Source organism: Sphaeramia orbicularis, chromosome 17, assembly GCF_902148855.1.
Source record: "Sphaeramia orbicularis chromosome 17, fSphaOr1.1, whole genome shotgun sequence".
In the NCBI taxonomy this organism is placed as follows: Eukaryota; Metazoa; Chordata; class Actinopteri; order Kurtiformes; family Apogonidae; genus Sphaeramia; species Sphaeramia orbicularis.
Genome location: NC_043973.1, coordinates 31,714,238 through 31,741,399, shown reverse-complemented (window position 1 = coordinate 31,741,399; position 27,162 = coordinate 31,714,238). Strand labels below are relative to the sequence as shown.

Below are 27,162 nucleotides of genomic sequence, written 5' to 3'. Positions count from 1 at the left end.
TAGACCCACATAACCAGTGTGTACTTTCTCAACCTGTCATTCACTCCGCTGTGCTTGAAAAAACACTCTCAGGTGTAATAAAAAGAGGAAGCAGCCCGTGCCCTTGAGCTGCGATCAGAGATTATTCAAGTCCTCCCTGTCAGATTTACAGGGTGTGAGAACACAGCGTAGATTGAATCTGCGACCGCTGTCATGCAGGATGTCTCTTAGTCACACATTTGTATTCACAAAGGTGCCTGGATGATCTTTTAATCAAATACTGCTCACCTGCTTTTAGGATGTGCGTTAGAGCGGAGATGGAGTTTGTTCTGTGCCAGAAATGATCCTTTGCCTGCCAAAAGATTATGTTTAGGCATTAGTTTATGGTGAAAATGCATTTTGTAAGTCTGCATTACCACCTCAGTTATATTTTCACTTGCAAATACACAGTGAGAACTCTGGACAACCACTGGCTTCCAAAATATTCCCACTAGATATTTTCTGAAAGCCATAGATCAAGGAAGTGGGAAAGGGCTGAGTTGCTTTGTGAAATCTCTTGAAATGCATTGTTACCTTTGAGAATAACCCCAGTCAAGAAGAAAATTGCTAACACACTATAATTCAGCCAGTGCTTTGCAAAATAGGAGCTGTAGATGGGCTATGCATCCATTTAGATGTTTTTTTTTTCTTTTTTTGTGAAACCAAGATGATCCCAGTGGACCAATTCAAAACTGTGTGTGCTTTGACTCTCATTGTCTGTGCCCATTCCAGCTTTAATGACTCGTCCACACCTCGAGAGACAAAGAACTCAAGGGCAAACGGTGCTGTGGGGTCTATATAACTAAAGTAGACACACATACAGTACACGCACATCGCAACTCAGCAGTGCGCTCACAGGTAATTTAGCGCAGGTTCATTAATATGAATGAACACAAACTGAGTCAGAGGACCCTGAGGTGTTCATGATTGTATTCTTGAAGGATCCATTGTAGACAAATAAAACTGCTATTGAACGCATCCCTGCTGCAGGAGACACTCAGCTAAAATGAGGTCTTGTAAAGCTTGCGATTGATGCATTCATCTTGGGCATAGAGCACATGAGATGAGCGTTTGTGAAAACACACTTTGATGGAAGACACTGTGACTTAAGAGTCAAAATGTGCCCAATTTACCTGCTGTTTGGTGCTGGACAAGAACCTTCATTTATATCAGAAAAAAAAGAAAGATGTTCAGGGAATTTTCTGTTTTGCCATTTAACCCTTTCATGCATAATGGTCACTACAGTGGACAGTTGTTCAAAGTTGTTTCCTTGTATATTCATTGGTTGTGTTGTTTTAGTTCCATATCAGCCAACACAGTGGACACTAATGTGTCATCCCACACACTGCAATTCATAGCATTACTGTAACTTTGCTGTTCTTGATAAACCTGATCTGCAGTAATATGTTTTAGTGTAAATCAATTGTTATTTGTAAGACAAAAAGGGGTTTTTTTGGGGGGGGTTTTGTATATTATATCCATGAAGTGAGTAATAACTAGCATTAGAATATGTTAAAATGTCAGAAAACATCAGATTAGCAGCATTAAAAATGTTTTTATTTCTTTGTTTTCATATCACTTTCTGATATTGGGTTTTAAACACATTTCTTTACTTCAAAAATTAAATGCATGGTCATTTTTGTAACGCCATGAAAAAAAAAAAAAAAACTCGGACCATATTATTTTTTTCATGCCTAAGGAGGAATAAAAACACTCAAGACAAAAAAAATCTAGACAAAGGTTTTCATAATTAATGCATGAAAGGGTTAAACAACCATATAATATCTTGCCGTTCCTTTATTGGCTTTATTTAATGATTTTTAGTTATAGTCCATATTCTTTTCAATGATTCAGATTGTGTAGCCATAGCCATGCACAAGAATGAAAGAAAGTACTAAAACACCCCTCTTATTATTTGCAGATGTAACAAGTAACAAAATTCAGCATACTTTGTAATACACACATCACACATTACAGGCTGTGAGATAAAAACCAGCAACTGCAAAACAGATAAGAGAGGGAGACTTGATTGTTGAGAAAAGGTGTGTCATCTCTATAATGAGATGTCAGAGACTGGGAGAGCTAATGTCAACATAAAGGATATGAGGTTCAGAGAGGTTTACACAGAAGCAGCGAGAAAAAAATGAAAGTAAGCTTACTTTTATTTTGCATTTCAGAGGCTGTACTTTTGTACTCCACAAAGAATGTGTGGGCAGCTCTGTTTATTTAACTATAAATCATCAATTGCCCAAGATCTTTGGGTGATTGATGACTTGATTCATTGTAACCGATAACACATTTTATAAACTAGTAGAATTAGTAGAATGTGATTGTGAAAGTGTACAACAGCTTATAGAATAGAATGACTAATATAGACAGAAAATCAGAAGGTCAAAAGATTTAAATTCCATCCATCCATCCATCCATCCATCCATCCATCCATCCATCCATCTCACCAATCACGAAATAGTTGTCAGACACCGCATGAGAAAGCAGTTCTGCCCAGATGATGTGCATAGAACAAGCTGTGAGACCTCCCAACCTAGGGTTTTGAGAAAAGAATGACATCATTGTTTTGTCACAACCCTTGGTGAGAGAACAAATATCTCTGTCCTTGCGGAGTATGTAATAACGTTTAGGGTAGGAACATTGATCAACTGCTAAATTGGGAGCTTTGCAACAAATAGATTGGGAAAGCTATGCAAGTGGGGAACTGCCTCCAGCCAGATCTACTTTACTTTAAAAATGAATCTTCTAATATTTTGTATTTATGTATTAATTTATGTAGATATTAGTCACTTAATTACTTTGAATTTAATCAAGGTAAATTAGGGATATAGTGATTGCAAAATGCTTGGCCAGTAGCTGATACCAAATGTTACTATCTGTTTCTTAATTACCACCACCAAGGAGGTTATGTTTTTGCCGACATTGGTTTGTTTGTTTGTCTGTCTGTTTGTCTGTCCATGTGCAAGATAACTCAAGAAGTTAGGGACAGATTTGGATGAAAATTTCAGGAAATGTTGATACTGGCACAAGGAACAAATGGTTAAATTTTGGCGGTGGCGGGGGGGGGCACAGGTCTGCGCTCTCCGAGTGCTTTTCTAGTTTTGGGTTTGTGGTTATTTATCTCTGGATATCCCTTGTTCCTTAACAAAGAAATCTTCAATATAAGTATGAAAATAGTTATTTTTAAGTCTTTCAGCCTTTCATCACATTATCTTTGAACAAATTTACAATTTTATGAAAAAATCTTTAATATAGCATGACAGAGTGCTATTGGTGAAAAGACATCTTATGTGCAGAAACTGATATTGGCCAGTTCAGATATTTGGTAAATATCTAAGGCACTGCATGGTAGTTATATCAGTCAACTATCTGGTGTTTTATATATTAAACTATTTTTATCACTTCCTTCTTTAGAATCTATTGACTGCTAAAAAACAAAAACAAAGTTGACATTGGAGAAGATTCCAACATGGGATTTTTGCCTGACGAAAAGAAACATTCAGTGTTTACTAGAAATGTTCTGTTTTCTGTTAGTCAACAGTTGCACTCTCTTGCATAACCTTGTGCAAGCTTGTCTTTGTCTTGCTATGAGTGTATTGAATGACAGTTTTCTTTATAAAAAAAAAAAGATCAATAAAGAAGTGGAGGCATCAAAGTTAAGATGTTTACCTTCCTGCTAGTTCTCTGTAGTCATGTGTTGAGGGGCTGACAGCAATATCAGATAGCAGCACATTTATCAGCTGCAGACATTTAATCTGCACTAAAAAACAGCCAATCACTAGTCAAGAGGATTGCCAAGGTATTTAAAATAACTGCCTGACTTTTTTGTCGTCTCTGAATTTGAACAAGTGTAATCTTGCTGCGGCAAACCTGCACATAACGGCCACAGCATGAAGTAACTTTTTATATCCCCTCTAAATATGATGTAGCATTCGCTTTACAGTATCAATCAAGTCGTAAGTGACTATTGCTTAGCAACAGTTTCCATCTCCTCCATCTCCAGCCTCAACTTTTTATGGACATACACACACACAATCACTTCCATCTGCAAATGAGCACACACAAATACACACATTCATTTTTGTCTATGATTAGTATAATGACTGTAATTAATCAGGGGCTCAGTGTGTGTCTGTCGGGGGTGTTGTGAGGTGGCGGTGTTCGCTTTAGAGTGCTTTTTAGTGCTCCATTCGCTCTTTAATGACTCTAGCAGGGGACCAGAGGAGAGCACACTTTACAATGCGAACCATTCCTCACGTCTTCCTCGAGCCTAATGATAATGATACAGCTGTCCCCGTGCACCTGAGAGCCACCGATACATCGCCAATCCATTAGTCCATTAGGGAGAGCAAGGAGGGAAAAGAGTGAATAAGAGAGAGAGGAGGGAAAGTCTGGGCTCTAAACATAGCGCCATGGTTACTTTGCAGGCACTTTGTTGGAAGACCGTGCTGCTACCGGAGTGTGTGTGCAAAAGACAAAAGGTGTGACAGAACAAAAGAAATACAAAGACAAACACAGATCTTGTATATCTTGCCATTTGAGATATCTTGCATTCTTTAATTCATAAGCTCAGTGCATTGACATTGCAATGCGGGATTTCATTATTGTCTCACCCGGTGCCAAAAAACAGCATGCATGAGCCTTTCAGACTCGTGGCAAAGTGACTCGACTTCAGCTCCTGTCATGACTTTAGCTGCTGCATGATCCCCTAGGCATTTGATGCAAAGCTGATGTTTGATCTGTGCAACTTTTTGAAGCTGTCAGGGGTGACTCACACATCAGATGGAGGATCTGCTTCTCTGCTTTGTCTCTGTGACTTGATGCGATGCTGTGTGTGTGTGTGTGTGTGTGTGTGTGTGTGTGTGTGTGTGTGTGTGTGTGCGCCAGAAGCAAGGAGGTGTTTAATATTTGTTTGTGTTTCTGTGTACGACCTTGAGCAGCACTCTAGGCTGATTGAGGTGAGTTTGAGCAGAAGCGCGGACGACAAGCAGTCAGACTAAACGCACTGATACCATTCCAGTTTAGTTCACTTGGGCTCTTGGCAGGTAGAAGGGGTTGTCAATCATGAGAGGATCCGTGATGTGTGTGCGGATGAGTCACTCTAGTCCACTAATGCATTTGAAGGGGATTTTACTAAGTGAACAAAATGTTAAGAACTCCTGCTTCATATTGGCAGCTTTTTTTGCACAATCAATGTCTCTAGCCTGGAAACTTTTCCAGGCCCTTTGCTGATATCTTTATCTACCTCTCTGTGGTGACTTCATTGGACTGAAACGAAATCACTAAATGAATCAATGCACTGTATCTGGTCACGCTCATTACACAGAGAGAACAAAACTCCTTCAGTTCTTTCAGCTGCCACTAATGATCACACTTGTAATGTTAAGCTATTGGTAAAATTCTGATAGCTCAGTCCGTTACAAATCAACAGAACTAAGGTTTAGTTGTCATACTTTTCTTTGTATTTTATTGTATCAAAAAATCAAATATTACTCCTGAAAAATAAGTATATTTACATCTGCAATGCCCCCTTAAACAAGTGTCCTGCCCCCTCAAATGAAAGTTTCCAAAGGTCGGGAAAAGGAGAATAAGCAGCACAACAATGGGAAAGTTATGCCGCCTTTCCACTACGTGGAACCAGCTCGACTCGATTCGGCTCGACTCGACTCGACTCGGGTACCAGGTCCTATTTCTGGAGACCGTTTCCATTATAGGATACTACTGACTTTACAGTACCTGGACGTCATAGCGATGCGGCGCATTACTTCTGTGTCGTCTGCTCACAGAGTTGCTGATAAACTCGCTCGTTTCGTGTTGTCTCGTCAAGCTCATGCTGAATTTTTACATCTGAACTTCCTCGACAAACCATGGTGTAGTTTTGCGGGCTGTCATCATGTGGATTAACCTACTGCTATATTAAACTTCCGCATCTGTTTTCTGTAAAATGGCGGGTCACAGAGACGACTCTCTGACCAATCAGTGGTCTGCAGTGTTTATACGTCACATTTTAGTATCTGGTCCCCAGTCCTGGAACCTCGGCGGAGGTGACACCAGAAAAGTAGTACTGGGTACCAGATTCTGGGTCCTGTTTCATAGTGGAAACGCAAAAAAGCCGAGTCGAGTCGAGTCGAGCTAACACCACGTAGTGGAAACGCAGCATTTGAGGAATTAGTAAGTGTCTTAAGTTTCACTTTCACTTTGTACAGTCATATGGTCTCCATGAGTTATGGCACGGATACCCCCCCCACATACCCCCCCCAAGGATCGGTCTCACGGTTTGGTTGCTTTTTCTGATCCCCAATCCCGCTAAAATGTTGATATCAGAGCCGATATCCTGTCCTAATATCGGATCTGTGCAACCCCAACTGAAACTTATGTGAAGATGTGTAACATTTTGCAACTAACCAATATAGAGTCATCCTATAATAATAATCCCTTCAGACCCTCTGTCAATGTGTGCTGGTGTATTTACCAGCAGAAAACCTCCCCTCCACCTGTATTTTATATTTTCTTCTTGTGCTGTTGTGACATTTCTGAGTGTTTACCTTTAGCCAGGGATTTTGAACCTCCAGCCAAAATAAGAGCATCATACAACACACATGGGTGGAGCAATATTTAACAAAGCAGCTCCAGTTCATTCTGCTCTTACTTGCTTGATACATTTCTCATAGTATGATGCAGGTCTGTCTGAGAGATGAAGCAATGACCTTGTTACAGGAACCAGCTGAATTCCCCAAGAACTGAATTATGCACTAGTGTAGGTGTGTTTAAGTGTGACATCTAACTACAACACATCCTGATTAATGCTGTGTGGTTTTTTTTATGTATTTATGGACTTTAAGTGCAGTGGATTATTACCTTTGATGACTAATTAATAATTTACTGAATGCTTTATGTTAAACTTGCAATATTTTTGGACCATATTATTTTTACATTAAAACTATTGTTCTTAAAACTTGCCTTGAATATATCTGAGCAATAAGCAGTACTATTCAAATAGATGTCAGCTGTGTTGTATGAAAGGTGCCCAGGGCACTATTAAAACATTGATTTGGGATCTGTAGAGCTTTACTGCAAAGAGGAACACTGGAAAAGTTTCCCACATGAAATCCCTTTGTCTGAAAAGAAAAAGTTTCTGTCGTTTCACCGAGGTTGCCCAAGAGGTGAAGAAGAAAATTCAGAAGACAGAGAATATGAAGTCTGTCAGATGAGTCTGTGTCTGGGATGTGATTTGCGGGAATCAGCCCTCAAGCATTTGTCAGCATCGCTTTTCCTCTAATCTCAACTCACACTCTTTTTGTCCTCAAAAGAAAATAACCTAATTAACCATGTCCCTCATCTCCCTAAAATGGAATAGTGAAAGTAGCTTTGTTGGGTTTTGGCACTTTTGTCTAAAAACTATAGTTGGAGCGAGTTCCACTTTAAATGAACCCTTGTGTGTTTGTACAGGGTTTATGAAATCTGAAAAGTTATTTGTTTGGCTCTTTACTGCAAGAGACAAAAGATACTCATATTTGTAGGAAAAAGATTAAGATTTTCTGACTCGAGACCATAACTTAATGGCAAACAGTTCAAACAACATACAAAGTATTTAGACCACACTAAATTACAATATATAATTTCTACAGATTTTATCAGACTTTGTATGGAATTATATTTGTGCCAGTTTCTTGAGCGAGCAACAATAGATTCTGAGCACACAATTAGAGATTTTGAGCACATAAAAATATATTTTGCGAGCACATCAATTATATTTCAAAAAGAAATTACCCTTGAGCAAACAAAAATCGATATTGTGCTCCATAAATGTGTTTGCATGTTAGTTTTACTTATAATGTTCTCTCACAAATTCTTTCCGTGGCGCACAAACAGACCGCTGCACTCACTCACTTTCCCCTTCCCTCTCTCGCTCAACCTCCCTCTCCCTGCGCGCTCAGGTTGTAGTGTCCACACGCTCAACTTGACACACATGTTACAATTGTGCCACAAAACCAACCAATCGGAGAGCTTGCGGAAGTACACTCTGATTGGCTGTTCACTCTCCAATTAGCTCGCTAGTTACATTTACCCGAAAAAACAGCGCTCAATGAGACAGACACGGACCGGAAGAGGAGGAATTGATTCTACACAAACTTATACAAATAAATAGATATAATGTAAACCCAGACAATGCAGTCCTAACATTACGGCACCATAGTACAAAAACTAAACAAAGTAGTGGTATGACATGAGACAATAATCATAATAATAATAAATACTGACCCAAGTTTGTGTAGAATCAATTCCTCCTCTTCCGGTCCGTGTCTGTCTCATTGAGCGCTGTTTTTTCGGGTAAATGTAACTAGCGAGCTAATTGGAGAGTGAACAGCCAATCAGAGTGTACTTCCGCAAGCTCTCCGATTGGTTGGTTTTGTGGCACAATTGTAACGTGTGTCAAGTTGAGCATGCGGACACGACAACCTGAGCGCGCAGGGAGAGGGAGGTTGAGCGAGAGAGGGAGGGGGAAAGCGAGCGAGCGCAGCGGTCTGTTTGTGCGCCATGGAAAGAACTGGTGAGAGAACATTATGAGTAAAACTAACATGCAAACGCATTTATGGAGCACAATATCGATTTTTGTTTGCTCAAGCGTAATTTCTTTTTGAAATATAATTGATGTGCTCGCAAAATATATTTTTATGTGCTCAAAATATCTAATTGTGTGCTCAGAATCTATCGTTGCTCGCTCAAGAAACTGGCACAAATATAATTCTATAACTTTGAGGTTTAAACTGTAGTTTTACCATAAATGTAAAAATAGGGTTTAAATATAACTTGGCAAGTAATTTACCCTGTTAGTTAATGTACTCGTTAAGTCAGGGGTGTGAAACTCATTTTAGTTCAATTCCACATTCAGCCCGATTTGATCTCAAGTGGGCCGGACCAGTAAAATAATAACAGTGAACACAGTTAAATTATATTATGATCAGGTTTACATCTGCAAAGTTTCCTTAAAAATCTGAATTACCTGAACAACTTGAATTGTCTTAAGAAAAACAAATGCAATTTTAACAATATTATACCTCGGTTTATCAGTTTATCATTTACACATGTGCATTACAATCACACAAAACATTTAATAACAGGAAGAATATTGGTAAAATTGCATTTACTTTTCTTAAGACATTTCCGTTTGTTCATATTTGTTCAGGTTATTCACATTTTTTGTAAATGTATATTTCGATAATGTAAACATTTTCATGTAATTTTACTTTTTTTACACCAGTAAAACAAAGGGAAAATTTGGGATTGTCATTATTTATAGGTTATTATGATATTTAACTGGTCTGACCCACTTGAAATCTAATTGGATTGTATGTGGAACCTGAATTAAAATGATTTTGACACCATTGATTGTTAATATCTTCAGTGTAATTTTTGCATTTCACAAATTCATCCCGCGGGCCGGATTGAACCCTTTGGCGGGCCGGATTTGGCCCCCGGGCCGCATGTTTGACACCTGTGCATTAAGTCATTCATATACAAACAAGGTCAACCCAATTTCAACACATTTGTCATGGCAACATTCAAAATATACACTGTTGCCCGTGAAGCTGGAATGAAATATTTGTACCTCTTCTCATGAAATGATTGTGACAGTGTTATTTATTATTTATAGATTAACTGGGGCTCACTATGTAATCATTGCACCGGGTCAAAGGGGATTACTGATGTGTATAAATAGGGATGAAAAGAAGAATGTGTCTGAAAACAAAATTATTCCAATTTTATGAGCAACAGTGCAGTTCATTTAAGCACCTTGGAAGTTCAAAAAGGTATACTTTATTGATAAAAGTAAAGACATTTTGTGATATTTTCACATATGGCAGAAATACAGAAATAATGATGATTCTTTTATACTCTTTTACACTATTTTCTTTTGTATTTATTCAGCTCACTGACTCCATTTGCACATCCACTAGGAAAGTGGCAAAACTTTTGACCTCTCACTACAGAACTGTTTGGAATGATAAACAACACAGGTTAAAATTGTCGGCTCTTCAGCTCAAACATTCAGATGGGGGATTAGCATATTCACATCTGGGCTTTTGTTTTTGAAGAGTCTCAGTTATAGAATAGAATAGAATAGAATAGAATAGAATAGAATAGAATAGAATAGAATAGAATAGAATAGAATGCTCTTTATTGTCATTATACATTGTACAATGAAATTGGGGGAGCTTCTTCATATCAGTGCAGCAATATTAAAAGAGACAAAGTAGAAATAGTGCAATTGAAAAAAAGTACAATAAGATAAAAGTGCAAAATGCTCTATATACAAATGTGCAATAAGGCGTCTGAGGTAGAGGTATTAAGAAATTTAAAGAATGTAAGGGTATGAATATGAGGAGTGAGGAGTTATTGCACGTTGACAAAGAATAAATAATTAAAAAGTTTTTAAGAAAAACAGTAGCAGCAGTGGTGTGTATAAATATACAAATATGTTGGGATATGAGAGTATGAAGTTATTGCACATGTGGAAGAAATATGAAAATACAAGGTATATGATCATGGGTGTGATAATTATGAAAAGTTATGGCACAGTAAGCAGTTATTTTACAGTAAAGTGTATATTACACACAGGTATGTGGTTATTGCATATTAGAGTTCAGGATGGTGATGGCTTTTGGGAAGAAACTGTATGGATTTAGAACTTATGGATTTAGGACAGTTTCTCCCAGAAAAATATAGCGCCTGAGCTAATAACACTGATAAGAAAGATGAAGGAATTTGTTCTTAAATGTATGTCTGTCAAAAAATATGGCTTACTTTATGGGCTGACTTTCTGATAGATGTTACAAGTACAAGTGAAAAATGTCTTAAATGTAAAAGCATCCATCATCTTCATCTTCTCTACTGTGGAACAATAACAGCCTTTTAACAGGTGGAGAAGCCGTTCATTAATAACATAAAAAAGCAAAAACTGTGAGGATAAAGGTATTAGGACTGCTCAGACAAATGCAATCCTTAGCTTTCAATAATGTGTCTCTTGATTTAGTAAAGACAGCACGCTTTTTTTTTTTTTTTTTTTTTTTTTTAACCTCATAGTTACATTAGCCTGTAAAGCCTACTGGATGCCCTGGGGGTCCCTTAGAAGACCCAGCCCTTTGACTTATGTCATCAGTCGTGGATATAACATTCACATATATCTCCTTAAACCCTTTTGAGCATTTTATTAAGTCCTGATGAACTTTAAGGAGGACACAGTGGGCCTCCAAGTAATTTCCGATGTGACTGACTGGAATGCTGGGAACTTCCTGTTTCTTTGCATCCAAAATGACCAACGTCAGACTAACTGCAATTGTATATATTCTCTATTTGCTTCTTTTATTATAATAATACCTATAGGTCAGGGGTGTCAAACTCATTTTCATTCAGGGGCCACATTAAAGCCAAATTTGATCTGCAGTGGGCCAGACCAGTGAAATAATAACATAATAATACATAAATAATGTCAACTCCAAACTTTTTTCTATGTTTTAGAGCAAAAAAAGTAAAATTATGTGATGAAAATATTTACATCTACCAACTATCCTTTAAAACAATGTGAATAACATGAACAAACTGAAATTTCTTCAGAAAACTAAGTGCAATTTTAACAATATTATGTCTCAGTTTATCATTTAAACATGTACATTACAACATACAGATCACAGTAGATCCACAAATACATAAAACAATTAGGCAAAAATATTGTTAAAATTACACTTCAGACATTTCAAAATGTTTATATTTGTTGAGGTTATTTGTGTTTTTGTGAAATGTTAGTTTGTTTTAGTGTAAATACAGTAAAATGACATGAAATTTTTTACATTTACAAAGAGAAAAATTTGGAGTTGTGAGTATTTATAGGTTATTATGATAGTATTTTACTGATCTGACCCATTTGGTCTATATGTGGAACCTGAACTAAAATGATTAATATCTTCAGTGTAATTTTTGCATTTTACAAATTCATCCCAGGGGCCAGACTGGACCCTTTGGTGGGCTGGATTTGGCCCCCGGGCTGCATGTTTGACACCTGTGCTATAGGTTATTTATTCATTCATTTTCTGACCTGCTTAAGTCAGAGGGCTGTGGAATGCTGGAGCCTATCCCAGTTTCCATCAGGCAAATGGGGGGGGGGGGTGCACACACTGGACATGTGACCAGTTCATTGGAGGACTGTCATATACAGACAAACATCCACTCACTTTCACATTCATACCTGCAGGCGATCTACATTAACCTCTTAACCTACTACGGTGCATGTGTTTGGAAGGTGATAGGAAGCCGGAGTATCCAGAGGGAACCCACACAGACAGCCGTGGGTTATTGTTTATTTAAAATGTCAGGAAAAGTACATATGGGTGCTTCTGTGAAACTGGTCCCTAAAAACAGGACATGGGGCTAAAAATTCAAAACAGATGTCAGCTAATGTTATGAAGCAAGTTTGGAAGCATTTTGGGTCTATTTTGGAATTAAATATTTACTGAGATAAAAGAGAAACTATTTTTCAGGTAAAACACGTTATTATATTATCTTACATTATATTTAATACAAAAATCTGCATGTGACATGGTCAAAAAAGACACAAAAATAACGTACTACTATTTTTTTTTTTAAATATCTCTTTATTCTCTCACAGGTACATTTTGGGAATTGGACTAATTATGCAAGGCAGAGTGTTTCACAAAAATGACTGCTGTTGCAAAATCATTAGCAATTTATATGTGTTTAACTGGGCAGGTTCTGTATGTAACGCAAGTGGACACGATGGGTTACATACAAAACCTGGAATGAGACTTCCGATTCATGAAAAACCTGCATGACTGGATTAGAAAAACCACTAGGATCAACACATTTAACACAGTGTCTTTATTTATAGGGGTATATAAGACCATTTCAAGCCATGTGGTCCAAATAAAATGCACTGACACCCAGGTAGCTTTTCTGTCCCAATTTTGATCCTATTTTTGGCCCCAATATTTTATTAAAAAGTCATTAATTTTGGGATGGCTCAGAGCAAAAGTATCACTGTTTTTGTCATTTATCTGAGGTCATCATTAGGTACATCCAGGGGGGAAATATGTCTAAACTTCTTTTGTATTATTGGGTCTAAAAAGCAGGTACCAAAATGTACCCAGTTTCATAGAATCTATCACTTAGGTCTGAAAACACTAACTATGTGGTTTCAGAAATAGTAGCTCTTTGATAAATGTCCAGTACAGTGGACACCAGGACCGTCATAATTATACCCATGTATCCTCATTACTGTTGGAAATAGAACTAAATTAATCTCATATATCTGCGATATGATGAATTAAATTCCCCAAATTACATGATAATATCAGGAGTGAAAGCTTTGGGAGAAAAGATTTATTGGATTTAGGGTGAAACTAAAACTGGGATACAATTTGGGCTAATGCTTCCTGATATAATTTGGGGCAAATGGTTTTTTGTGGAGTGAGTGAGTTAATTTTTCAAAATGCAAATGGGAGTGTGTTTGACTGAATAATATTTGTTTATTTGGTTCTGTACTTAGTCTTCTTTCTTATTTTTTTTTTTTTTTGTTATGGATGTTATAACATGTGCAGGAGGTTTTTTTGGGGTAACTTTTTTTCATTTCCCTCTGCAGATATCAACATGGCCGGAGAGCCTAAACCATACAGGCCTAAGTTGGGCTCCAAGAGGCCCCTCTCATCCCTCTACAGGTCAGTGTGAAAATCACCTCTCATTTCAGCATCTCAGTTGGATATTACTTTGCTGACCTAGTTTTCCTGCCGCGCTAACTTTCTGCTGTCTATAAAATATGTGGTCACGGTCCTCACTAGCAGGACAAGTACCTGTGGAGGAACATCCACTTTCACATCTGTGTTATCATTCAAAGTTTTTTGAGTTTATTTCACATACTCTTCACATTTTGAACATATAAGAATTTCTCCAAGACTTAAGACAACATACAGTGTTGCGTAAAATGTCTTATTAAGAGATTAGGGATACAAAATGGAAATTATTACTTATATAATAATAGGTTCTTGGTGTTGTATGTGTTTTAATTCCAACTCCTCTACACTGTAAAAAAAAAAAAAAAAAAAAACAATAAAAAAAACTGTATTATTCTGGCAGCAGGGATGCTGAAAAAATACTGTAAAATAATGGAAAATAACCGTCTTATAAAAATACGTTAATTTTCCATAATTGAAATACAGTTTTTTCCCCTAACTTTACATGAGATTTTGCTTTTTTTTTTTTTTTTACTTTTTTGACTTTTTAATATTTAATAAAGAATATTTTCATGAATTAAAACAATCAAATCACCTATAAATAAATATATAAATAATTTTCAGTGAGACTAAGTTGTACAATCCACTTAAAAAAACTGTATTTGGACAGTTTATCAGTGCTTATACATGTTATACATTCATAAAAATACATTTATTCAACATTTTTGTTGTGAAACCTCCCATAATTACACAAGATATTTGACATTTAACAAACAACTCTTGTTAAACTTACAGAACAAATACTTCTTTTATGGTTAATTGTCAGTAATTTTATTTCGTTTTATGTTTTTTTTATTTTTTTACAGTATTAAACTTTAAATTAACAGTTTAATCTCATAAATAGAAAAGAAATATTTGTGCAATTACGATACATTTGAAAATGTATTTTAACTGTATTTTTCTGTGAAAAAAACAAAAAATTTCTTTTAAAAAATGGAAATTTTATGGTTATTCACAGTTACAGTTTTTTCATGTTATTTTCCATTTGACATGTAAAATCACAGTCTGTGTTTTTTCATTTCATTGATATTTTCTTGTATCTTAAAAATACAGGAAAAATCTGGAAAATAAACAGTGAAAATTTTGTTAAATTACAGATTTTTTTTTTTTTTTTTTTTTTTTACAGTGTATAGCTGTTAATGTCTTGTGGCTGGATTTTGTTCCTTTACTGACTTTACATACAAGAATTTGCACTGTCCTTTCTAACAAAAACCCTTTTATTTTCATAGTGGCTACGAGTTTGACTACGACTACTACAGAGATGATTTCTATAGCAGGTATGAACAAAAATGGCCTGGTGCCATCGGTCATAACATAATCTTTTCCCTTCCAAACTTTTCCTGTCATTTTTAAATCCCCTTTTCCTGATGTTTTGCCCTTCACTGTGCACCCTCCCCTCTGCCTGTTTCCAAGTCAGCTACTTAGATAAAGATGAGTTTTGAACAGAATTGCCCCATTTCCATCTGAGGCAAAGTAACTACATTATCATAGGCATAATGAATGTCATGTTGGGGAGGTTTTTATTCCTCTCCGTTGGGCTTACTAATGATGCTTTTATCCGCATAGGCGAGTACTGAATGTCAGATAGTCCCCCGGCTGGTCATTTGCGCTGGCAAGGCAGAGAATGTATCTTCCTTCTGACATTTTCATTGGTTTGTTTACTTCCTCTATTTCGCAACATTCCTGAGAGTTGAATCTTTCAGCTTTGAGTCATTATTACTGTTTCGGCAATTTGGTATGTCGTAGTCAACAGGGAAAAGATTTGATTGAATGGCTGTGGCATTGTTCAATATGTACTACTATCAGTCAGACATCTTTTTTTCCGTTCGATGCTTTGTGAGAGCTTCTTTGAGTTTGACCGTCAAGAGAAGAGACGATGGAGACAAAAAATGTTTATCTTTCAAACGCTCATATTACTGCTGCAATTGCCTAAAGTCTATTTTTCATGTGTCCCCAGACTCTTTGAATACCACGGTCGTGTTGTACCCCCGACCAGGGCTGTGATCCCCATCAAACGTTCGCGGCTAGTGGTCCCCTCCACACGCAGAGCCAAATCCTCCTTTCCAGTCAGAGCCTGCTCTTCCTCTTCCTCCTCATCCTCGTCCTCCTCCCGGGCACTCAATGTGGGGTCCTCAATCACAGGCCCTAAACGTATGTTCTCTTTGTTCCTCCTCTAGCTGGCTTTTTCCTGTTGTATGTAAAGAATAAATATTTTAATAACTAAATATCAAAGATTTAGTACTCTGGTCAGCATTTCCACAGCAAGAAATTATCATACAGTCAGACGTTTTCCAAAATGTGTGCAATAATCTAGACCAGGGGTGTCAAACATGCGGCCCAGGGGCCAAACGCGGCCCCCCATAGGGTCCAGTTCGGCCCCTGGGATGTTTTTGCCAAGTGAAAAAATTCCACAGTCTTGAATTGAATAAAGCAAAAAAAAAAATTTAGCTTGAATTAAGGAAAAAATCTTAAATTAAGCCAAAAAAAAAAATCTTCAATTAAGTAAAAAAAAATCTTCAATTAAGTAAAAAAAATCTTCAATTTAGCCAAAAAAAATCTCAAATTTAGCAAAAAATCTTGAATTAAGCCAAAAAAAACTTCAATTAAGTAAAAAAAAATCTTGAATTAAGCCAAAAAAAAAAAAATCTTCAATTAAGTTAAAAAAAATCTTTAATTAAGCCAGAAAAAATCTTTAATTAAGTAAAAAAAATCTTGAAGTAAGCCAAAAAAAAAAAATCTTCAATTAAGTAAAAAAAAGTCTTCAATTAAGCTAAAAAAAATTATCAAATTTAGCAAAAAATCTTGAATTAAGCCAAAAAAAACTTCAGTTATGTAAAAAAAAAAATCTTGAATTAAGCCAAAAAAAATCTTCAATTAAGTTAAAAAAAAATCTTTAATTAAGCCAAAAAAAATCTTTAATTAAGTTAAAAAAAATCTTGAAGTAAGCCAAAAAAAAATCTTCAATTAAGTAAAAAAAAAAAATCTTGAAGTAAGCAAAAAAATCTTCAATTAAGTAAAAAAAATCCTGAATTAAGCCAAAGAAAATCTAGAATTAACAACTTAAATTTTTTTCTTTGTTTTAGTGCAAAAAATAACATTAAATTATGAAAATATTTCCATTTCCAAACTATCCTGTAACACTAAAATGTGAATAACCTGAACAAATATGAACAACCTGAAATGTCTAAAGAAAATTCAGCACAATTTGAACAGTTTTTCTTCCTGTTCCTCAGGGTTTAGTGTCTTTGTAGATCTGATCCATAATGCACATGGACAAATGAGAAGTTGAGGAATAATATTGTTAAAATTGCACTAAATTTTCTTACATTTTTTAATTTAAATTTATTATTATTATTATTTTTTTTTTTTTTTTTTTTGGATAGTTTATAAAAGTAAGTATTTTCATAATTTAATGGGGGGTTTTTTACACTAAAACAAAGACAAAAATTTGGAGTTGTCATTATTTATATGTTATTATGTTATTATTTTTCTGGTTCGGCCCACTGCAGATCAAATTTAGCTGAATATGGAACTGAACTAAAATGAGTTTGACACCCCTGATGTAGACTGAATAAGGAAATTCAACCTATGCCATGAAAATATGCCAGCAAGCAAGACAATGCCAAAGGAAGTTAATGGTCCACTATTTTATTTAATTATTTTATTAAAACAATATCCAGGTTTTTATATATTTTGTATTTCACTGCATATCACTGAATATATGCATTTTGTTTTATTTTATTGCCCTTTTATTTATTTATTTGTTTGTTTGTTTGTTTGTTTGTTTTGTTTTATTTATTTATTTGTTTGTTTGTTTATTTAGGATCCCCAGTTCTTATTAACAGAGTGACAACTATTTTTCCTGGGGTCCACACAAAAATAAGCAAGACATAATAAATAAACTAACATAAACTCCAGTTGCTAAATGTGACTGACCAAGATTCTAAACACAATATCCAGGTTTTTACATATTTTGTATTTCACTGCATATCACAGAATATGCGCATTTTGTTTTATTTTATTGCCCTTTATTTATTTATTTATTTATTTATTTATTTATTTATTTAGGATCCCCAGTTCTTATTACCACGGTAACAACTATTTTCCCTGGGATCCACACAAAAATAAGCAAAACATAATAAATAAACTAACATAACCATGGACTATCTTGCTTTAAAGTGACTTGTAGTGCACTCCAAGTAATATACAGTACATGGGAAAAAATACTTGGACTCATCACATTTATAGCTCGTAGATATGATTAGTGCATATATTTTGGATTTGAAATAATTTCATGTCAAATATTTTCATGTCAGTTGTTGCCAGTAATTATCACAATACATGTCAAGTCAATTTTCTATTGTAAGTTTAAGGGCTGAGTTTTCCTCCTGAGTGAGAGTTGAAGAAACCACATGGTTACTCATGTTTGTTTTTTTTTTTTCCTTTTATTCCAACTTGTCTTAGTCCAGCATCCTAACAGCAGAAAGGTAGTCTGGCTGCCTTTTTTGTGCTGAACAAATTTGCTTTGCCAAGGGAAACTTCATAAAGTATATGAGACTCCCCTTGATATTCTACTGTCTTTATTATGAGTTTTGTTGAAACACGTTTCAATGCCAGACCTGACTTGAAGGAACGAGGGGGAGAAGAGAAGGAAAGAGTGAAGGGGGAAGAAAAAGGAAGAAGGTGGAGAAAACCCTCACAAGAAAATATCAACAATGCAAACAATAACAACCATGGTGATAATTATAATGGTAATAATAACTAGAACAAGCACTGAGTAAACTGGGCAGAAAGACAGAAAAAACAAAAAAATTACAATGAAATAAAATAAATAAGACCTATTAAATGAGGAATATAAGAAAGGAAAACAGGAACAGAATATCATAAACAACGACAGCCCAAATAATACCAGCAGCAAATCCACACAACATTAGTTGTTCACATTAATCTCCTGCAATAGAGTGACTGCATCAGAGTAAAGCAAAGAGTTACTTATAGTTTAAAATGATTATTTATGGTCAGAATGTGACGAATATCACAGAAATCCGGAGGTTGAACATTTAGAATAATTATAAAGATAAAAAAAAAAAATATATATATATATATATATATATAATAATAATAACCAGCAATTCTTAAAGATTTTGAAAGAGTAGATGACAATGTAAAAAAAAAAAAAAAAACTGAAAAGGAGATTGAAATGTTTATTGCAATGATGTTCATAATATAAAATCAGATCATGAGCCTCATGTTAGCACTGAAACCTCTGAATTAAACGTGTCCCAATACATTTATTTATGTAATGTATTTAAAATAGGGTACATTATTACTGCATGTACATGTGTGCCTTCATCTGAAATACAGTGAACACTGGCTGTAGAGACTTTAAGTTACTGCATGTAAACACCAAAGCAGTGTGATGTTGTGTCTGGAAAAAGGATGAGTGTTTGCTTGACCTTTTATTTTCCTGAGTTAGAGCGAAAAATCAATAAAGACGAAAACAGAACCGTGTGAATTTAGAGGTCCAGACCAGAATATTTTGTTTTCATTTACTTACTGGCTTGAATTTTGTTGTCTTGGTATAATGTTCTAAAACACACAGTATGTAATTTCTGCTGCCATCAGTCTGTTAAGCCAGGCAGTAATGAGATGGTATGCTGTATGTTGTTGTAAAGTAGCATAGGATCATAGGAGTTGTTGTTTTCACCACCACTAGTGATGAAAATGTAAGTACAAATCATGTTTACATTGAGATCATGTATTATCTAAGTTTTATTCATATAGTGTAGGGTGATATGTATATATATATATATATATATATATATATATATATATATATATATATATATATATATATATATATATATATATATATACATATGTGTGTGTGTGTGTGTGTGTGTGTGTGTGTGTGTATATATATATATATATATATATATATATATATATATATATATATATATATATGTATGTATACAGGGTGGGGAAGAAAAATTTACAATATTTTGAGGCAGGGATTGAAAGACAGTGTATGACCAATTAGTTTATTGAAAGTCATGAGAATTTATTTGCCACAAGAAAATTTACATAATAGAAAATGTTTTTATTCTATGTGTCCTCCTTCTTTCTCAATAACTGCCTTCACACGCTTCCTGAAACTTGCGCAAGTGTTCCTCAAATATTCGGGTGACAACTTCTCCCATTCTTCTTTAATAGTATCTTCCAGACTTTCTCCTAATAGTTTTGCTCATAGTCATTCTCTTCTTTACATTATAAACAGTCTTTATGGACACTCCAACTATTTTTGAAATCTCCTTTGGTGTGACGAGTGCATTCAGCAAATCACACACTCTTTGACGTTTGCTTTCCTGATTACGCATATGGGTAAAAGTTTCTGAAAAGGTATGGATAATAGTGTTAGGTATGATTATGACATCAATATATGTTTGGTTTCAAAACAACTGACGTAGTGCCTACTGAGAAAAAACAACTAAATGTTCATTGTAAATTTTGCTTCCCCACCCTGTATATATACACACATATATATATATATATATATATATATATATATATATATATATATATATATATATATATATATATATATATATATATATTTATTTTTTTTTTTTTTTTTTTTAAACCTTATCCCATTTCATTCTAATGAAATCACATAACTATAATAACTACATGACACCTTTGACAGATGATGAAATAAATAAAATGACAGCTTTCTCTGAGTACAGTGTTGGGAATATTTGATGTAATGTAAATACACAAGTCAGCAAAGTGTATAACATATTATTTGTCACTTTTCCTTTTAATGTAGAAATGTGACTTATACTATATATTGAAAGCAAAGATGGCACTAGAAAAGGCAGTTTATTCCTTCTGCAATTACATTGTATGAAACTTTTTTTTTCATTTCTCAGCGTGAGACTATATCATAATATTGTATCATGAACTCTTACTCCTTTTTTCTTTCCTCATTGTACTTCAGACACATGTCAGGCCAGTGACTCTGAGATTTTGATGTAGATATAGAGTTCTGTAGCTCTCACTGTTCTGTCTGTCTCTTTGTCAAGCATCACATTAATTATGCTTTTTAACTTTATGCCTATATGCACAGTGAAGACAGACCAGCTCGTAGCGATCAAAAAGGAGCTGTTGCAGATCAAGACCAAGATCGACTCCCTGCTGGGAAGGCTCGAGAAGATTGAGCGGCAACATCATTCTGATGTCGGTAAGACTTGAAGGAAGGGAGGAGTGATCCTGTCATACACACGCACGCACACACACACACACACACACACACAGAGGAAACAGAGTGTAAGGATGTTGACACGCAAGGACAAAGTGATACAAAAAATATAATAATGACTTATAAAAACAAAATAACCAATAAATCTGTTATAGCGTATGAAATACCAAGGTTGCTGCTTTCTGATGTTAATCCTCACTTGCAGAGATGCAGAGGAAACAAGAGGAGATGTGTGAGTGTCTCCATGGTGATGTAGCAGACCACTCTGGTGGGGAGGAAGTGGAGGGAACGGTCGAGGTGGAGGCGGGGGAAATGACGGACGGCGGCGAAGACGACTTTGAAGATGAAGGCACCAGGGACATGGTGAGCAGGCCGAGCAGCCATTTGTAAACTCAGTAAGGATGAGTTGGCGAACAGGGTGCACCTGTCTCTCAAGGAAATGCATGGGTAACGCAATCAGATTGGTTTGTGGGTATGAGAGACAGAACGTCTACAATATATGCATATCCCCTTCATACACCTGTGAATGTGGTGGTTATGTGCTCATGTCTTCACTGAGTACATCTGTGTAGTTATTATCTATACAAGTATGGCTATAGCTTATCTGACAAGATTAAAAGCCATGTTTAGGCTCGGATGAAGGTGTAATAAGATCAACGAAATGTTTCTCACTTTAAATAGGGTAGTTATTTATATATCTGTTTAATACCTGAATTTGACAGGCTATACATTTCCCAGAAATACAGTAATATGATACTAAAGAGAGTGATAGTGTTAGGGTAGTACTAGTATTTCCATTTTTTAACTGAATGATGAAATCTAGACTGTCTTCATGTCAGGGTACCTAAACACAGAGGAAAGCTTCCTATGTTAAATGAATACAACACACACTAGTAGGTGTAACTAGAGTAATTAATTAAATCAACTATGTGTTTTCTGTTTCATTTTTACCAAATTACCTACTGTATTTTTTCAGTGACCCTCCCATAAAATTGTTCAAATATAAATAGGACATTGCAGACCTTTAAAAGTGCTTGTAATTATAACAAAACTGAATTTGACACATTCAGTCCTTTTATTTTTTTTTTTCAAATTGCTCCACTGTACCCTTACATTCTTCCTGTTTCTCATAACAAAAGACAATATGAATTTAGCAGCTAACACTCTGTTACACATGTCTTGATATTTTTGCCACATTTAACCAGAAAAACATAATAATGTTACCTGATTTATAAGGATGACTGTTTATCTTATTGATGCCTGTAGTCTTCTTTCTGTTCTATTTTTTGCAGATAGAGAACCACATATCAGACATTGACAACTGAGTCAGGTCAGTATTTAGTCTTTTTTTTCTCAAATAACATTAAGAGTCTGTTTTTGCATTGGATGATGCTCAGTTTCTCTGGGAACAAACCAGCTGCTCTACAGTAAACCCTCTGTGACATTTAATATTGCGAATATAATTTCAGTAGTGAATAGAAAACATTTAGTACCAGCCAACTTTTCATCTGTGGTAACAGCGCCTCAAAAGATCTAAGGCTTATTTTTCCAATAATCAGAGTGAGAGAGAGCGAAACAGTGCTCATCACCTTCCAGTTTAATCCCCCACACTGTTCATCTAAATGGCCTGTCATTTGCTCCGTCTGGGAGCGTCAGGAAAGGCAGCTTCTCTGCAGTTATCACTGATGACTGTCTGAACAGCCGCAGAGATAGGACTCTGTCTCAGCCACACTTTCCATCAAACGACATTTAAATCTCCCCTGATTTCCTTTGTATGAACAAATAGCTTTGAGATTTAATTTGTCTCTTGGCTGATATTTTCCTCCCCACTGTCCTCAAGTGTCCTATCGTTTTTTAGCCACTCTGAGCATGATAGATCATTAAGATGATGGCATAATGAACTGCTGGTCCTCAGGAGGATAAATGTGATATCTCACTTGCCGCAGGTAATAACAGGAGCTCATAGTATTAGTTTATTTTAGTCACAAACCTCCTCACGCCTCCTCTGTGTTTCCACCCACTTCACAGGGAATCTTGCAGATGCAGCATTTGGAAATGTAGTCACATCGTATACATAGGAGCACTGAGTAAGAGAGTGTGTGCAAAATAATGAATTTCACTGCAGTTTGTCTTATTTTTTTTCCCCATTGCTTTTTCAAGTTGGAACCGGGTAAGGGTGCGTGAAGTTGGGAGAACAGATACCAGCAAAACCTTCTTGAACAAGAGGAAGGTGCATTCGAAATTAAGGGAATTGCAATGAGGGAGAAGGCAGAAGGAGTTTTTTCAGACTTGTTTGTTGCTTGTTTGCCTCATTAGAACATGACACTCCTGATGTGTGCTTCATCAAAATGCTGGTTAGGAATATTCTCCAGACGACTGAAAGATCAACTGCAAAGAGCAATCAATAATCATCTAATCTGATTGCCTCTGAGAAAAATAAGGACATTATATTGTGTGCTTAATATATAATGATCTGTATTGTGTATAAAAATACAGTAATGTGATCAACCAGATGAACCATAAAATGCGCTCCTTTGTTGAATGTTTGTTCTGTTTCTGTGCATTAAAAACTGTGACAGTCCAGGATACTGGCAAAGAACTCAATATGAATGTAAGAGGAACACATTTTTTTGAGAGTTGATAACTACGTGATTTGCTTTATTTGTTAATTTTCTTGAAATGTACAGTATGGAATTTAGTGATACTGTCTCTACGCAGTATAGTAAGCACTTCATGTTTGTCATTTATTAGGCACAAAAAAAGAACATTTAAAATTATGTTTATGTTCTGTTTATGGTAATCAGAGGATGACTATTTTTTACAAATGGCATGTTAAAATGTGGCAATTATGTATCATTTGTATTCATTGCATCTGTTGTACAGCTATGGATGAAGAGTTTTTGAAATAAACCTGTTCCTCCCAAAAAAAAAAAAAATGCTTGCCCTGTGACACAGCTTTATTTCACAACAGAAAGAACAACACACCGTTTCTTTTAGGGTCTACTCAGACAAAAAATTAAACTCTATTTTTTGCTTTCCACTTTTTAACTCTCGAGTGAACTTTTCAAACTTGCATCATTAAACGCAAAACTTCCTTTGGCCTCATGCTATTTTTAAAACAAATGAGTTGCGAGGTGAAAATAATGACACACAGACTGATGCTAAATGTACAGATTCACCATTCATGTTTAATTATAGCGTTCCAATTACATTAGTTCTGTTCCATAATAGCTTGCAAGAATATTCATCCATTTTTTTATGTACAATGCCCTTGAAAACTCTAACAGTAGCCGGTGAAAGATGTGTACGTGGTGAAGCATCAACAGATGGCATTTCTAATTCACTCACTTCATTAGCACCAGATCATCATTTTCACAGGTTAAGGAGGGCCACTGGCTAGGTTGCAGGTATAATTGGTTTTATCATCGCTGGCTAGCAGCCAGTGAGTACTGCGATCACTCATGCAGCTCCTTTAATATGGACAATGTTCAGTGTGAGATGAACTGAATCAATCAACAGCCTGTATCAACAGCCTGAGGAATTATGGGTATAATAGGGGCCAGGATCTTTATAATACATCTGTGATTAGCCACACTTGAGCAAAAACTCACAACTTCCAGCCAAGTATTGTTCGGTAGACCTTAGAATGTCTAAGATGTTTTATGAATTACATCTCAGTGAAAACAGTCAAAAAAGAAACTATCTTTACGGCATTCACTGCTCTCAGCTTTTTCCTCTAAGTGTGTTCCCCACAGTCAAAATGAGGACTTACAGTGAAGGTCTAATGTAAATTCATAGATAATGTTTCCCTTTGTGGTCATAGGACAACAGAAATATCCCTGTGATATTTTATTTTGAATTAGTGGATACTAGAACCTATAGGCTATGTTCACACTGCAAGCCACAGTGCTTAATTCAGCTTTAGTGCTCAGATCTGGTTTTGTTGTTGGGGTGTTCACATAATTTTTTTCGTGTGAAATAGTAGTGTTAAACTGGCTGTAGGCATTAAAGCGGACTTCAAAGTAGGCTTTAGTTTGATTCCTTCAGGAAAAATATCAATGGCACACGGTAAAATAACCAAGATGAATGACAGTTGTGCCTTCCAAACCTTTCATTTGAGGAAAAATATCAAGTGAAAAGGTCCCTCTTTGTGGTTATGCAATTGTAGGTGATGTTTTTGGGCTCATATTACTACTGTATTTCTTTAGCGTTTTACTGAATCAGGGGTTTAAGAAGGTTGAGCCCGTTTGAGTTACTTAATAATGCTGTATCTGAGTGACTTCCTTCGTGCAAAGTTATGACAAATCTCAATCTGGAGAGATGTAAAAAATCACTTTCATTTTAATGTTATTGCTCAGACAGAGGTCACATCATCATCATCATCACCATCATCATGGAATTTCCGCTTGTGGGATGAATAAAGGCATCTTATCTTATCTTATCATCTGTATCTGATTTAGGATATAAGATATCTGAAGTGGCCCACAGCAGAAAAAAATCTGTCACTTATGCTCTTCATGCTGTCATTAAAAAAAAAAAAGGTCTGAGTCACAAATAAAAAAAAAAATTCAGACTCTGAACTCTTTTGCCTGCAGTCTGAGCATGGCATCACTCAAGGGGAATACTTGTTGAATGGTTCCCAAAATTTGAGATGCAATAGATAAATGTGTCTCTTTAGTATGTACGTTTATAAAATTATGTCATGAAATATCATAATGTCTACAATTTTACTGACTATAACACTGTCAAAATAGTACTGAATAAATGGACCTTGCTGGATTTACTGATCAGATCAGCGGATGTCCTTTCACCATAAAACCTTGACCTCCCAGTTGCCCCCCCTAATTTTTGTTTTCTTAAAACTATACTTGAAAGTTTTTCTATTCCATATGTCTCAAAGGTACTATAATTTACTACAGAACAGAACTGTTAGTTGTAAAATAATATTTTAATTTTGTTCTGAATACTTTTACTGTTCAAGAGCTGCACAGTTTTGTTTTATTTTAACACCAGTTTCATTCATGTTATGCATTAATAGTTTGTGTTGTGGATCACTTGTTGAATGCATTTACATATGCAGGATATGGGTATTCTCATGTACCGTTCTTCCATGCCTTCACGGAAAAACCTCTTGCTGCACTTTTGCCAGCCCATGTAAAAATAAATTAGACTGGCCACTTAATTTCACTTGTCTTTGTTGAGGTTAACATTTTTAAACTCTTAACTCTTCTTGCATTCATTTTAATTCTAATGAATCCTGGCATTGACGTTTTGGAATCTGTCACATGCGGGGGGAAAAAAATATTGAGAGGAAAACCTGGTCACTCAGAACTGTCGGTTAATGAATTGCTGATTCTATATCTGTCCAACTGAAGCAACCCCAGATTATTACACTGCCCCCATAGGCTTGCACTGTAGACACTAGGCATGATGGGTAATCACTTCATCCATCTCTCTTCTCACCCTGATGCATCCATCACTCTGGAACAACATCAGTTGGGACCAAGGTTATAATAGTTTTGGATTTTTCATTATAGTTTAGTTTTATTTAGTTTTGACTTTTTTCCCCTCTAATTCATTTCGTTTTAATTAGTTTTTAGAGCGGGTTTGCTAGTTATTATTAGTTTTTGTTATTTTCTAAATGCTTAGTTTTAGTTTAGTTTAGTTTATATCTATTATCTTCTTCTCCGTCGAATTCAAATAAATCCCAGACAGGACTCTGCTGCTTTCTCCCAACTTTAGTCTCCATGTTTTTTACAGGTAGAGTGGGGATGAGAAGACGACTGTAAACCACAAGTGACGGACCATTAAATATCATATGGTGCCAGCAGCTAAAGTTGCTTGTAGGGAAATAAATCGATTTCATATCAATCCAACATTGACAAAAACAAAAACTAAGGGAATTTTAGCCGTAATTTTTATACATTTTAGTTAGTTTTGTAAACACACAATACAGTTTCAATCAGTTATTGTTTTTTTAATTTTAATTATAGTTTTTATTTATTTCAATTAACGAAAATGTTTTTACAATTCTAGTTTTCATCATTTCGTTAGTTTTCATTAACGATAATA

At 35.5% G+C, this 27,162-nt stretch overlaps 1 protein-coding gene across 3 annotated transcripts in view; it reads left to right on the top strand.

Annotated features, from left to right (window-relative positions):
• Positions 1–23,852, top strand: part of LOC115437980 (RNA-binding Raly-like protein) — a 69,244-nt gene extending 45,392 nt beyond the window's left edge. For all 3 annotated transcript variants that reach the window (XM_030161403.1, XM_030161404.1, XM_030161405.1), the window contains 7 exons: positions 13,682–13,757; positions 15,059–15,106; positions 15,787–15,980; positions 20,959–21,072; positions 21,296–21,453; positions 22,383–22,420; positions 23,251–23,852. In XM_030161403.1, coding sequence (XP_030017263.1) covers positions 13,682–13,757; positions 15,059–15,106; positions 15,787–15,980; positions 20,959–21,072; positions 21,296–21,453; positions 22,383–22,415 — 623 coding nt within the window. In that variant the 3' untranslated portion in view covers positions 22,416–22,420; positions 23,251–23,852. The remainder of the gene's footprint in view (positions 1–13,681; positions 13,758–15,058; positions 15,107–15,786; positions 15,981–20,958; positions 21,073–21,295; positions 21,454–22,382; positions 22,421–23,250) is intronic.
• Positions 23,853–27,162: the final 3,310 nt, after the last annotated feature.